Source organism: Fukomys damarensis, unplaced genomic scaffold (assembly GCF_012274545.1).
Source record: "Fukomys damarensis isolate Sample0158 unplaced genomic scaffold, DMR_v1.0_HiC HiC_scaffold_37, whole genome shotgun sequence".
Classification (NCBI taxonomy): Eukaryota; Metazoa; Chordata; class Mammalia; order Rodentia; family Bathyergidae; genus Fukomys; species Fukomys damarensis.
The window spans coordinates 41,666,319-41,678,778 of record NW_022900949.1 but is presented as its reverse complement, the minus strand read 5'-3'; the positions used below and the strand labels follow the sequence as shown (position 1 = coordinate 41,678,778).

At 56.6% G+C, this 12,460-nt stretch overlaps 3 protein-coding genes across 11 annotated transcripts in view; 2 read left to right on the top strand and 1 right to left on the bottom strand.

The window, feature by feature from the left end:
• The first annotated feature begins 2,771 nt into the window (after nucleotides 1–2,771).
• Nucleotides 2,772–5,321, top strand: Gmppb (GDP-mannose pyrophosphorylase B). Its single transcript, XM_010615557.2, has 9 exons — nucleotides 2,772–3,139; nucleotides 3,242–3,322; nucleotides 3,412–3,460; nucleotides 3,583–3,725; nucleotides 3,924–4,082; nucleotides 4,169–4,247; nucleotides 4,321–4,448; nucleotides 4,532–4,714; nucleotides 4,794–5,321. The coding sequence occupies exons 1-9, from the start codon at nucleotides 3,011–3,013 to the stop codon at nucleotides 4,923–4,925; spliced, it is 1,083 nt and encodes a 360-aa protein (XP_010613859.1). The 5' UTR covers nucleotides 2,772–3,010; the 3' UTR covers nucleotides 4,926–5,321.
• Nucleotides 5,147–12,460, bottom strand: part of Rnf123 (ring finger protein 123) — a 26,571-nt gene continuing 19,257 nt past the window's right edge. For 6 of the 9 annotated variants that reach the window (XM_010615547.3, XM_010615548.3, XM_033759478.1 and 3 more), the window contains 11 exons: nucleotides 12,264–12,338; nucleotides 12,075–12,162; nucleotides 11,896–11,983; nucleotides 11,733–11,817; nucleotides 10,276–10,415; nucleotides 9,980–10,168; nucleotides 9,820–9,895; nucleotides 9,566–9,650; nucleotides 5,991–6,133; nucleotides 5,572–5,855; nucleotides 5,147–5,493 (listed from right to left, as the gene is read on the bottom strand). In XM_010615547.3, the coding sequence (XP_010613849.1) occupies nucleotides 5,341–5,493; nucleotides 5,572–5,855; nucleotides 5,991–6,133; nucleotides 9,566–9,650; nucleotides 9,820–9,895; nucleotides 9,980–10,168; nucleotides 10,276–10,415; nucleotides 11,733–11,817; nucleotides 11,896–11,983; nucleotides 12,075–12,162; nucleotides 12,264–12,338 (1,406 nt within the window). In that variant the 3' untranslated portion in view covers nucleotides 5,147–5,340. Of the gene's footprint in view, nucleotides 5,494–5,571; nucleotides 5,856–5,990; nucleotides 6,134–9,565; nucleotides 9,651–9,819; nucleotides 9,896–9,979; nucleotides 10,169–10,275; nucleotides 10,416–10,453; nucleotides 10,471–11,411; nucleotides 11,818–11,895; nucleotides 11,984–12,074; nucleotides 12,163–12,263; nucleotides 12,339–12,460 lie in introns of those variants that run through there. The other 3 variants (XM_033759479.1, XM_033759480.1, XR_004515531.1) reach the window with 2 other exon arrangements.
• Nucleotides 6,127–9,231, top strand: Amigo3 (adhesion molecule with Ig like domain 3). The gene has a single exon (XM_010615556.3). It carries the CDS (start codon nucleotides 6,759–6,761, stop codon nucleotides 8,289–8,291), a length of 1,533 nt encoding a protein of 510 aa, XP_010613858.1. The 5' UTR covers nucleotides 6,127–6,758; the 3' UTR covers nucleotides 8,292–9,231.

The following is a 12,460-nucleotide window of genomic DNA, read 5'->3' as shown; positions in this document are numbered from 1 at the left end:
TGAAGGAAGTCAGAACACATGCTCTAAGCCAGGCTTCTTAGTTTATGGCTCTGACTGCTGTGTCCAGGCTGACTTAAGAAGGAAGAGGTGCCCCTGGTGGGCTTGGCAGCAGAGTCAGGGTACCCTTGGACTTTGGTTTCTCTTGCCTAGACCTTTGGGATCTGTGGCTACAGCGCCCTGCTAATTGTGGGGTGAAACCCTGGGCTGGCACAGGGTCCCTCATGCCCACTTATCCTTTGTTCTTCAGAAGTAGTGGCTTGGGTACCCATCTCAGGGGCTTTTCAGTCTTGTGCTTTCAGTGTCAGTAGCTACTGATTGCACATAGCTGGGCCTGTCTTTCTTGGGTCTGATTGTGGTATGGGTCTAGGTTCATGAAGCTGAGCTGAAGCTAGCTCATGGCAGGGAGCAGGCCCTGTTTACCTAGTCACTCATTGGCACGTGAACTACTCTGCCCATCATCCCAGCCAGCCCCTCACTGAGATCCCTCACCTCACTGAAGGGGCATGACTGTGGGGCCCAGTAGGCCTCAAAGGCCTGTGTTCCAGACAGTATTTGCAGTTCTCGCGCTGTGGGTGGGAGTCTTCTCCCCTAGATTGGGCAGCTGTGTTGCCTCTGGATGGGCGATCCTTCAGAGCTTAAGGGCTGTGGTCTGCTCAGGGTCTTGCACTTTCCAAGGCCAAGCTCAAGGCAAGCAGCCCATAGTGAGGCATGCTACCTGGGCCTGGAGGGAGAACTTTAAGGTTGTCTGCTTTTAGGGACATTGAACCCTGGGTGCAGGTGCCCAGATTCTGCTAATGAGAGCTTTGTCTGATTAACTCTGGGGTCTGTCACTTTGTCCATATGTCCACCTTGCAGCCCTGTTTCTTGGGGATACTTCCCCTGGGGTATAATCTTGCTTGTTAGTAAATACTGATTTCTTTCATGCTGTCCTCAGTAAAGTATTCTCTTTCTCATTTCTGAGGTGAGCTTTTGCCCTTCTGTAGCAGATGCTGCCTTTTTTAAAAAAAGATCAAGTAGCAGAATGAATTGTAGGTATTGTTTCTCTGCTGGTCTTGTGGGCCTGCGGTATGGCTCTCAACACTGACAGCAGACAGTGAAGGCTCAAGGGGTGACCCTGTGTCATTGTCCTAGTGATTTTTGCTGCTAGCCCTTAATGGCACAGAGACTTGCTGCCTCTAACACAGGTGGCCTGCAGATGATTCTGCATTTGGCCATTGCCGAGGTTCGCCCATCTCATCCAAGAATAGGGCCATTGTCATTGTCACTTTTGACAAGTCCCTGTTTTGGCTTCAAAAGTAAGCCTGTATCTGAGAGGCCTTGGTAACTGATAGACTAATTTCCCTCTGAAATGGGTCCCTCTCAGCCCTGTGACCCTGGCTGGGGCCAGGGGTGGGCAGGTCCTTGGGGGCTGGGAGGTGCAGCTTTGCCTATTTCTGGTCAGTAATGACCATCTTTCCTCTTAGCATTCTGTGGCTTTGGCCGTGAAGGCAGCTGCCACTCTTAAGTTAGTGTAGACAGCGTTCCGTCAGGGTAGCAGGTAAGACTGGGCTCGGTTGAGACTGCCTGGGGATGTGTTGTGCCTCTTCAGTTCCCAGACGCTGGGAGCAGACGCTGCCCCTTACCACAGTGAAGGTTTAGAATCCATTTATGATCTGCGTTCTGCTGGCACTAAGAAGAGTGGAAGGGCTGGGCCTTGCTGCAGCCCCCAGCACAGGGACCCTTTTCAGCACTTCGGGAGATCACCCGAGAGCTGAAGGCTGGTGGTGAGTGTGCACATATTGCTGCCCTTTTCTTTCTCTGTCCCAGACTAGAGCCCAGACCCTTGGCAGGCCTGTCTTCCTAGCCCCAAATAGGGACCAAAGTACAAAATGGGATCATGGGTTGGGGTGATTAGGCCTCCTCTGATACTTAGGAGTGGTGTGGGCAGCTGGTGCTCTAGAGGAAGGGGTCTAGGTTGCAATTTGCCAAGGACCTGCCCCTCCCACCCTGGGCCTATGCGTTGGGTGTGTAACTCCTACCAAGGACCAGGGCTTACACTAGATCAGTAGCCACTGCGCTCACGCTCACACCTGGCTACGTGCACATTTCCTAGATGCAGATTGCTTTGAACTCTGCAGCAGTACTTTGGTTATGTTTGTGCCGACTCAAAAATGAGAAAAATATGGAGAACCCTGGGAAGGACCTGGTTCCTTTGCTTCTCGGGGAAATGTTAAAACCTCGCATTGTGGGATTCTACTACCACCACCAGAGGCTAAGCCTGTCCACACCGCCCGAGGCCTGCGCCCTGCAAGACGTGGCTCCGGCCGCTTCTCCCGGCGGTTTCGTTTTCTCCGGACCTTGCGTGGGGGTGTGGGGGGGGTGCTCGGGCCGAGCTCACCCTTCTGTACACCAAGCGCTGCCCACCCTGCTTGTGTCTGAGGTCGCGTATGTCAAAATAAAGCCGCTAGCAACGAAATTTGTGTCTTTGGAGAAAATCACAGCTTCCAAGGGAAGCGGCCCCACGCGGCTGGCCATCAATCCGGCGTCCTAGGCCACGCCCACTCCCATTTCGGGCTGTCGGCGGAGGGGGTTGGGCCGGAAGCGTCTGTCTGGGACGGATCCTGCTGCTGTAAGGAGGATTGCCTCGCTCTTGGCGCCAGTTCTGCCTTTGGATGTACCAGTGGGCAGCTGACCCGCGGGTCCTGTTCGGGTTCCCATAGCAGCCTGGCGCGCTCGGGCTTTCATTGGCTACGTCTGCCGCAGCGCTTCGACGCTAGCGGCCGTGCCACGTAGACGGCAGTCTATTGGCCCACCATGGTCACGCCTCTGACTGCCGCGGTTCCGGGCCAGACACCTCCGGTACCACGTCGCTTCCTGGGTTCTGGCATTAAGGCACACTCGGGACGAGCTGGAAGTCGAAATTGGCCAGTCTGGCTGGTGAGGGGTGCGGGGTAAGACGCAGTGGTGGGAGTGTGCGGCAGGGGTCGGCCAGGCTCTGGGCCAGCACTCACTCCAGAGGCTCGCAGGCAAGATGAAGGCACTGATCTTAGTGGGCGGTTATGGGACGCGCTTGCGGCCGCTGACGCTGAGCATCCCGAAGCCACTGGTGGACTTCTGCAACAAACCCATACTGCTGCACCAAGTGGAAGCGCTTGCCGCGGTAAGTCCCGGGATCTGACCTTCAGAGATGAGGAATGGTTAACAATCGGAAGTGAGCACTTCCCGGCTGAACGGGTTTATCGGCCTGCGTTGTTCTGTCCAGGCAGGCGTGGATCATGTGATCCTGGCCGTCAGTTACATGTCTCAAGTGCTGGAGAAGGAAATGAAGGCCCAGGAGCAGAGGGTGAGGCATGGACTCAGTCCTTTCCCTTGGTCCCTGCTCAACTTCCTGTCCTGGAGGTAGAGCCTGATGCGGTGGCTTCTCCCTTCCAGTTGGGAATCCGAATCTCCATGTCTCACGAAGAGGAACCTTTGGGGACAGGTCAGTGGAGACAAGAAGGCCCTTTGGTAAGGGTTGAGAGCCAGGAAAAGGCTTTGACCCAGCCTGGGTGGGACCTGGTGATTTGGACCCTTGCAAGGTGTTGATCTGCCCCCTTTTCCCAGCTGGGCCTTTAGCACTAGCCCGTGACCTGCTCACTGAGACTTCAGACCCATTCTTCGTCCTTAACAGTGACGTGACCTGTGATTTCCCCTTCCAAGCCATGGTGCAGTTCCATCGGCACCACGGCCAGGAAGGCTCCATCCTGGTAAGGAATTTGACATTCCCACCCCCCTGAACAGCCTCCCTTGCCCCCTAACCTTAAACTGTCTCCTATTACAAATGCAGCATTGTGCAGTATACTGTATGTCTTTAAGTTTCTGGGGCAAAGACCCTGAGACTTGGGACAGCATGTATATTTAGGCTCGGGAACACTGGGCTAGGCCTGAGGTCCTCCTGTATTCAGGTGACTAAGGTGGAGGAGCCTTCGAAGTATGGAGTGGTGGTATGTGAGGCAGACACAGGCCGTATTCACCGGTTTGTGGAGAAGCCACAGGTATTTGTGTCCAATAAGATCAACGCAGGCATATACATCCTGAGCCCTGCAGTGCTGCGGCGCATCCAGGTGTGTGGAAGATAGCCACTGGGTGGGCTAGGGTGGGACGGGCCACCACTGCCACGACCCTGCTCACAAGCTGCCCACTCCCACAGCTGCAGCCTACATCCATTGAGAAGGAGGTCTTCCCCGTTATGGCCAAGGAGGGGCAGCTATATGCCATGGAGTTGCAGGGTGAGGCAGGGAGGCCACAGGGAGGGGGTGGTCTGTGGCTGGGCTGAGCTCCCTGATGCATCCCTTCCTGTAGGCTTCTGGATGGACATTGGACAGCCCAAGGATTTCCTCACTGGCATGTGCCTTTTTCTGCAGTCACTGAGGCAGAAGCAACCTGAGCGACTATACTCAGGCCCTGGCATTGTGGGCAACGTGCTTGTGGTGAGCCTCTTAACCAATTCATCATTGATCCCCTTGATCTTGGGAGACAAACTGCCCACTTGTATTTTACCCCTCGCTCTCAGGACCCAAGTGCCCGTATTGGCCAGAATTGCAGCATTGGCCCCAATGTGAGCCTGGGTCCTGGTGTGGTGGTAGAGGACGGCGTATGCATCCGGCGGTGCACAGTGCTGCGGGATGCCCACATCTGCTCCCACTCCTGGCTTGAGTCGTGCATTGTGGGCTGGCGCTGCCGTGTGGGCCAGTGGGTAAGTTTGCAGGCTGGGCCCGGTAGGGAGAAGAGCAGGGAATGCATCTGCCACACTGATGAGGCCTCCCATCCCACAGGTGCGCATGGAGAATGTAACAGTTCTGGGTGAAGACGTCATTGTTAATGACGAGCTCTACCTCAATGGAGCCAGTGTGCTACCCCACAAGTCAATTGGTGAATCGGTGCCAGAGCCTCGCATCATCATGTGAGGAGGAGCTGTGTGGGGCTGGTGATGCCCTCATTTTCCCAGCAGCAGGAGGAACACTGGCCTGAGACATCAGGAGGCTCTGGACTTGGTGCCATTTATCTGAGAAGGGGTAGATACCTGCCTTCTCGTGTGGACATAAGTGGCAGCATCCCTGCTGGACACACCCCATAAAACCCACTTCCTCAAGAAGGGCTGTGGCTAGGGTTGTATGCAATAATAATTTAATGCTCACTATGGCCCTGACTCAAAGTCAAGCACAGGCATAATTAGGGTCATTGCTGGGCTCCCAGCAAGAAGCCAACAGGCAGGCAAGGAGCAGACTGGACATGGTGGGGGTGGGGGGTGACATTGGAGGATAGGGCAGAGGGAGCTCATAAATAGGGCTCAGCCTAGGTTTGGATTCAAGGATAGAGGTTCTAAGATGGAGCAGGCCATGGATTAGGCAGGCCTAAGTAGCCGAGGAGATGGTGCCTGTATTTGCTACCTTGTCCCAGTCCTCTACAGACTCGATGGTGGCTTTGCAGAAGAAGCAGTCCTTGTTGTTCATCAGGTGCTGGTTGATGCAGGCTCTACAATGGAAGGAGATGAAGACTCCCTGTCCTCAGTGTCCTTAGTGCCCCTCCCTCAAGCCCACAGGGCCCACTTACTTGCAAGATTTGTGACCACAGGGCTGGAACACAGCAGAGATGGGGTGGGCATAGCATATTGGGCAGAGGTCCTCCTCGCTGGTGGGCTAAGGGAGGAGCATGGACGTTGGGCTGGGGTTGGAAACACCTACACAGCTTTGCACGCAAAGATTCAGATGGCATGGACCTGTGTCCTGTGGGCCCACTCACCAGGGATGCAGCTGCTGCCTGAGCAGATGCAGAGGTCAGATGAGCCAGCATCTGCTCCACCTGGGCCAGCTCCTCAGCATTGATATAATCTGTGTCTGGGTGAGTGGGAGGTGTCAGGCCCAGTATGGCCCTAGAACCTGGTGTCTCTTCAATATCTCCAGCCTTTGCTGTTCTTGAGAACCCTGATCTTGGGCAGATCTCTTCTCTGACTCAGCCCAGGGCCCACTTACAGCTCTGCAGAGAGAATCGCTTCCGGTCTGGGGCAGACAGGGAAGTCCCAGGTGCTGGAGGGTCTGGCTGCCCCAGGAGATAGCATATGGATCGGAGCTGGAAGCAGGGATCAGCCAGGAGCACTGATGTGGCTCTCTCTGTCCTAGGCAGGGAAAGCGTAAGTGTTGAGAAGGCCTGAGCCTGTTGGAAAGTAATCTGAGCAAGTTGTGTGACAATCCAGACCTTACATTACTGCCCCTTCATCCTTTCCATGTCCCTGCTGTTTGCCAACCCTTAAATCCTGGATCCCAGTGAAGTCCTACATAGCCAAGTTACTAGATAACAGCGCAAAGAACTTGAGCAGCCTCTGTAGAAATCTCCAGACTTATCTTTTACTCTTCTGGGAGACTGAAGGTCACCGACCAAGGGCAGCCTGGAAGAGGGGGACCAGTCTCGCCCCCTCTGGTGGCCACGCTGGGCCCTATCTTCAGAGAACAAAGCCGCCCTGCCCCTTGTAGCAAGAGCCAATGGGAGCTCAGGGCTTCGCCCCCTCCACCGTCACCGCCCAGTGAGTATTTAGAAGCTGACCTGGCCGGCGCTCAGAGAAAGCTAGAGTGCTGAGCGAGCGGAGGGTAACAGCTGCCAGCCAGCCGTGTGAGGCAGGCCTAGTACAGTGCCTCCTCTACCATGGGCCACCAGGAGCTAGTACGTTGAGGCCGAGCAGAAAGGGGTGAGTCCTGAAGCTACAACCTATATAGAGCTGCTGTATCCCATCCCGAGTCGCTGCCATGGCCTGGCTGATGCTGCCGGGTGCACTGCTGTGCATGCTGTGCTTCGGGTTAGGCAGCTTGGATTCTGAAGGCTACCTGCCCCCTGCACTCCACGACTGCCCTCACAAATGCGTCTGCGCTGCCGATCTGCTGAGCTGTGCGGGCCTCGGGTTGCAGGACGTTCCGGCCACATTACCTGAGGCGGCTGAAGACCTTGATCTGAGCCACAACGCTCTCCGGCACCTCCGCCCTGGCTGGCTAGCGCCCCTCTCCCGGCTGCGGGCTCTGCACCTGAGCCACAACAAGCTGGATGCCCTGGGTCAGGGCATCTTTAGCAACGCCAGCAGCCTGAGGCTGCTCGACCTGTCAGCTAATGCTCTGCGGGTGCTTGGCCGCCATGACCTTGATGGGCTGGAAGCCCTGGAGATGCTGCTTCTGTTCAACAACTGCCTGGCACGCTTGGACGAGCATGCTTTCCATGGCCTGAGAGCACTTCGCCGCCTCTACCTGGGCTACAACAAACTCACCTCCTTCTCTTTCAACCACCTGCACGGCCTGGGCATGACCCATCTGCGTACTCTGGACCTCTCTTCCAACCAGCTGGAACTCATCTCTGTCTCTGAGCTGGCCACACTGCCAGTCTTCCTCAAGAATGGACTCTACCTGCACAACAACCCACTGCCCTGCAACTGCCACCTCTACCACCTGCTGCAGCGCTGGCACCAGAGGGGTCTGAGAGCCGTGTGTGATTTTGCCCTAGAATACAAATGCCTGGCTTTCAGAGTACCCTCATCTGGTGTGCGCTTCTTTGAGCACAGCCGAATCTTCGAGAACTGCTCAGCAGCCCCAGCTATGGACCTAGAGCCATCTGAAGTGCAGCTGCAGGCAAAGTTGGGTGAGTCCCTGAGGCTCTACTGCAACACCAGTGCCCCAGCCGTGAGCGTCACCTGGGTCTCGCCGCAGCACGAGCTGCTCCTGGCACCAGGATCCCGTGATGGCAGCATCACAGTGCTGGCGGATGGCAGCTTAGCTATTGGCACTGTGCAGCAGCAGCACGCAGGCATCTTTGTGTGCCTGGGCATTGGACCCCACTTGCACCACAACCAGACGCTTGAATACAACGTCAGTGTGCACTTTCCGCATCTGGAGCCTGAGGCTTTCAACACCGGCTTTACCACGCTGCTGGGCTGCGCTGTAGGCCTGGTGCTTGTGCTTCTCTACCTGTTTGCGCCACCCTGCCGTGGCTGCTGCCACTGCTGCTGCTACCACCAGCTCTGCTTTGGCTGCTGCTGGCCCCGAGCACCCAGCCCACTCCAGGAGCTGAGTGCACAGTCCTTTGTGCTCAGCACCACACCCCCGGATGCACCCAGCCGCAAGGCCAGTGTCCACAAGCACGTGGTCTTCCTGGAGCCCAGTAGGAGGGGCCTCAATGGTCGTGTGCAGCTGGCAGTTCCTGAGGACTTTGATCTCTGCACCCTTTCGGGCCTGCCACTTAAGGCTGGCTCTGAGTCTGCCAGCTCCACAGGTTCAGAGGGGCTCATGATGACCTAGGCTGCTCCGAGCCTACCCTGCCCATGGTGTTCCTCCTGCTTGTCTTGCTCTCTATTGCTGTCTAGAGGACTGCCAGACACTTGTTGGAAGCCCTAAACTTGATCCCACGGCTCCTTTGTGGATTTTGATCTGAACCCAGGGACCCTACTCACTGGTAGAGAAGCTGGGATCCCTAGTATGCCTTTTGTGCTGCCTAGCACAGGTCCCTAAGTGTGCCTGCTTTCCCTGGTTCCTCCTAAGCCCAAATGTCCCATGAGGATTGGAGACCAAGCCCACCTGGAAGACCCCTTGCATTTAAAGTATATTCAGGGCCAGGGATTTGGCTCAGTGGTTCCACCTCCTGCCTCACAAGTGCAAAATCCCAAGTTCGATCCATGGTACCAAAGAAAAAAAGTGTATTCAGAAAAGTTCAGGAAGGAATGAGCCCACTGGGGGTGGGGAGGGCTCAGATTCATGCCCTATCCCAGGGTAGGAGGCAGCAGAGGAGAAAATAAGCCCTCCCTCCTTCCCTTGGGTGAAACAGAATGCCCTCTGTCATCCAGCACCCAACTCACTAAAAGCTTCAACCATCAGTCTCAAGAGATTCCTGGGGGCATGAAGTCCCAATCAGAATGGCCCTGCTCTCTCTGGCCAGAGGGATCCAGCAGTTGCTCTGAAGGCAGAGCCCATCCCAAGGGCTCTTAACAGCAGTAAAGAGCCTAGTAAGCAGGCCACTCCAGGAGGGCCGAGCTGGAACTTGATGTCTCGCAGGTCAGAAGCTTCTTAAGGGCTGGCACTGGTCTCACCCTAAGGGCTGAGGGATGGCGCTAGCTTGTGTACATCTCACCACTCCACTACAGCGGGGAGGAAAGGGGGCCTGGGTGCCCCTCAAATGTGGCGGCTGAGCTGGGGATCCCCATGGCTATCCTAGCCCTACTGTTACGGACTTTCCTAATAAAGGCAGTATGTGCTCATTACTGGACCCTCTAAGTTGCAGGTGCATTGTGTGCTCAGCTCGATTCAGCAGTGTTGCCCTGACCCTTGCAGGATGGCAGTGCCCCAGCTCCTACTGGAGGCACAGCCGTAAGCCAGGGAACCCTATCCTGCTGGCCCCCGAGTCTTCTACCAGAACAGCTGCTACTGCCACTTGTTCAGGCATCTCACATCCCTCCACCTTCCTTCTACCTTATGAGGTCCATTTTTCAAGATGAGACTGAAGATCAAGGAGGTCCTGCCCACCCTTTCCTCACAAAAATCCCCCAGCTCCCCCGGGGCTCACAATCCCCAGCACTCACTCTGAGGCTGGACCATGCACCAGGAGCCGTACCAGGATGCCTGTTACTGCCACCAGGATGGGGTAGTGGTCCACGCTCTCCAGGCCTAAGTGGAGAAAGGAAGGAGATGAACCACCCACCCACTCCCTCTGCAGAGGCCCAGGCTCAGCTGATGCTGTCCGTGCTTCCCACCGTCCTCCCTATGCCTGATCATCTTGGCAGAGAAACCCAGGCCAATGGTATGCTGTTGGGGTACAAGACATCTAGGACCTTACCAGGCAGCCGCAGGGTGACCACACGGTCAAACAGGTTCCTTTCAGCAGTCACTCTGTTCAGCACCTGGTTCAGCAGCTGCAGAGGCAGAAGCCTGTTGGTGGACAGGCAGGCTCTCCAGCCAGGCCTCCAGAGCCCACCCTCCTTGCCAGGTACACACACCTGTGTGAGACGCCGCAGCAGCATCTCGGAGGTAGGCCGGGCCCAGTCAAGGAATATCTCAGGCACCAGCGTGATGGTCATTTCCAGGACACGCAGCAGGCTGACCGAGAGGTCAAAGCAGGTGGCACACACCTTAAGTTGCCTGCTATCTACAAAGTTTCGCTCCAGGCGCTCAGCAGCCTGCTGAATCTGAGGCACCAGAAAGTGGGCAGGCAGCAGTTAGAAGCCTGCTGCACCCCAGGGCCACACCTTGGCCCTGGACAGGCCCGGCCCCCGAGGCCCCTACCCTGGCCCACCTCCTGGATCATGCCGATGAACTCAGAGAAGGCCCAGTTGAGCTGATTCAGGACACTGTTGAGGAAGCTGGGTGCCACATCAGGGCCCTGCCGCAGCAGGTCTGCCATGTGCTGCTGCAGCAGGGTGGAGGGACAGGGCTCTGTGGGGAGTGGGGAGGGAGCACTGCAGTCCTGGCTGCCTCACTCCCTGGGCCACTGGCAAGGTCAAGGCAAGAGAACAGGGCACAATATGGGCTGGGGACTCAGGGTTCCTCTCCTCCCTCTGCTGGGCAAGCCCTAGGCTTCAAGTGTCTCTCACCCCAGTGCTACACCACCCCCAGGCCTAGAGTAGCCATATATCTGCAGCCCAACCCCAACAAGTTCTGACCCATATGCCCATCAGACATCGTCAGGTACCCAGTAGTATCAAGGCCAGCGAGTCCAGGAGCCTAGTGTGAGCCCGTTGTCCTCTACAATCCCGTTGCCCTTGGCCTGACCATGATAGATGGCTGAGGTGATGGGTGCCAGGTCTGGTTGACTGGCAGCAGTAACAAGAGCTCCAGGTTGCAGCTGGCCCAGCATCCCTCCCTGCCTTCCCTGATGCTAATCAATAGTTCCTGCAGCCGCAGGATGGTGTCCAGCCCCACTGCTCTCTCCTCACAGCCCAGTTCTGCCTTAAGGCAGGACAAGATCATTTGGCAAGGTCTTGCTCTATGACTTTGCACAAGGCACCTGCCTTCTCCAGGGACAAGGGCAGAATCACATTACACAGGTATGGTGAGAGCAGTGTGTGGCGGCACTCTACAAGGACGAAGTGCTCAGGCTCATGGGACTTTGCTGAACCAGCAAATGTCCCCCTACTGCAGGAAGCTTCATGTACACCCTCAGGAGCCCTGGCCACACTCCAGCCTGTGCCTTTTTTTCTTTGGATAGGGGTCTCAGTACATAGTCCAGACAGGCCTTGAACTGTGTACCTAAGCTGCCCTCAAACTTGCAGCAACACTCCTGCCGCAGCCTCCAGAGTGCTGGGATTATAGATGTGTGCCACCATACCCAGCTCTGTGCCCTTCTTGACTCAGGGGTCCAAGGCCTAAGGCAAGCCCCAGATCTGGCTCCGGTAGATAACAAGGAACAGGACAGGGCTGGGACAAGGATACGGGAGTCAAGGAGCTGGCATGGAGAGCAAAGGACACAGTATAAGCTTCTAACACCCTGGGAAAATGTGGCATCTCTTCACTGCGTCCACGGCAGAGTGACAGGCCCAAAGGGTACATGTGGAACAGCAGAGCAAGAAGGAGGAGTCCCAGAGTATCCTTGGGCTGGGAGCAAGCCAGGAAATGAAATCTGGCCACAGGCAGAGAGTTTGAAGCCCACCACAAATCTAAGAAAAAGGGCTGAGAGGAGGGAGTATGGAAGAAGCCAGGGTGATGGGCCAGGGCCACCAGTTTGTGTGCAGGACCTGCCACCCAGATACTCACTCTGGAGGCTGGGCAAATTGGCATCATCAGGTTTGGTTTTCAGCAGATGCGGCAGCCGTGTATAGCGGTACCCAAACCCGCAGCCCTGGGGGTGGGGCCGGCAGGGGTCAGTGGGGCAGCACAACGTCTACCTGCAGCCGGCCCCACCCCAGGTAAGGCTTACCCTCCAGAGCCGCACTAGGATCCAGTTGGTCTGGGCCCAGGGTCGCTGCTCATAGGGTGCCAGGAGATTCCTCACCATGGCAACACGCCTGTTGCGAGGGGTGATGGACACAGGTGAGGGTGAGGCTGGGCACAGTGCTGGGCAGGGGAGGATTTGTGCCCCCGTCCATCCCCGCTTACTGCTCCTCCGGGATCCGCTCCACAGCCCGCAGGGAGTGTGGGTAGCACACATAGCTAGCCAGGGCCTGCATGAGCGAGTCTCGAATGTCTGCAGAGACAGGCCATGCCTTAGCAGGTAGGTGCCTGGCAGGAGCACTGTGTGAGATGCCATCTCAGCCCCACCCCGAACCCCCTTAGGGGGCACCTTACCAGTGCCTATGATGCGTGTGTCGGCAAAGTGTTTGGCAAGGATGGCAGCCAGGCGAGTCAGGGTCTCCTCGTAGCCTGCAAGGGTGAACAGTGAGAACTGGTAGCCCAGAGGTCAGCCTGTGCCTTGGCAGGGGTTGTGGACTTAGGGAGCAGGCTCCAGAGCTGGCTCCAGGGGCCAGTCTGAACCTGAGTTAGCA

Bases quoted from the DNA above. Each gene is read 5' to 3' on its own strand.
- Gmppb (XM_010615557.2), top strand. From the start codon at position 3,011: ATGAAGGCACTGATCTTAGTGGGCGGTTATGGGACGCGCTTGCGGCCG. The intron at 3,140-3,241 runs GTAAGTCCCGGG...TGTTCTGTCCAG, and splicing joins AAGTGGAAGCGCTTGCCGCG to GCAGGCGTGGATCATGTGAT. The intron at 4,083-4,168 runs GTGTGTGGAAGA...CCACTCCCACAG, and splicing joins CAGTGCTGCGGCGCATCCAG to CTGCAGCCTACATCCATTGA.
- Amigo3 (XM_010615556.3), top strand. From the start codon at position 6,759: ATGGCCTGGCTGATGCTGCCGGGTGCACTGCTGTGCATGCTGTGCTTC.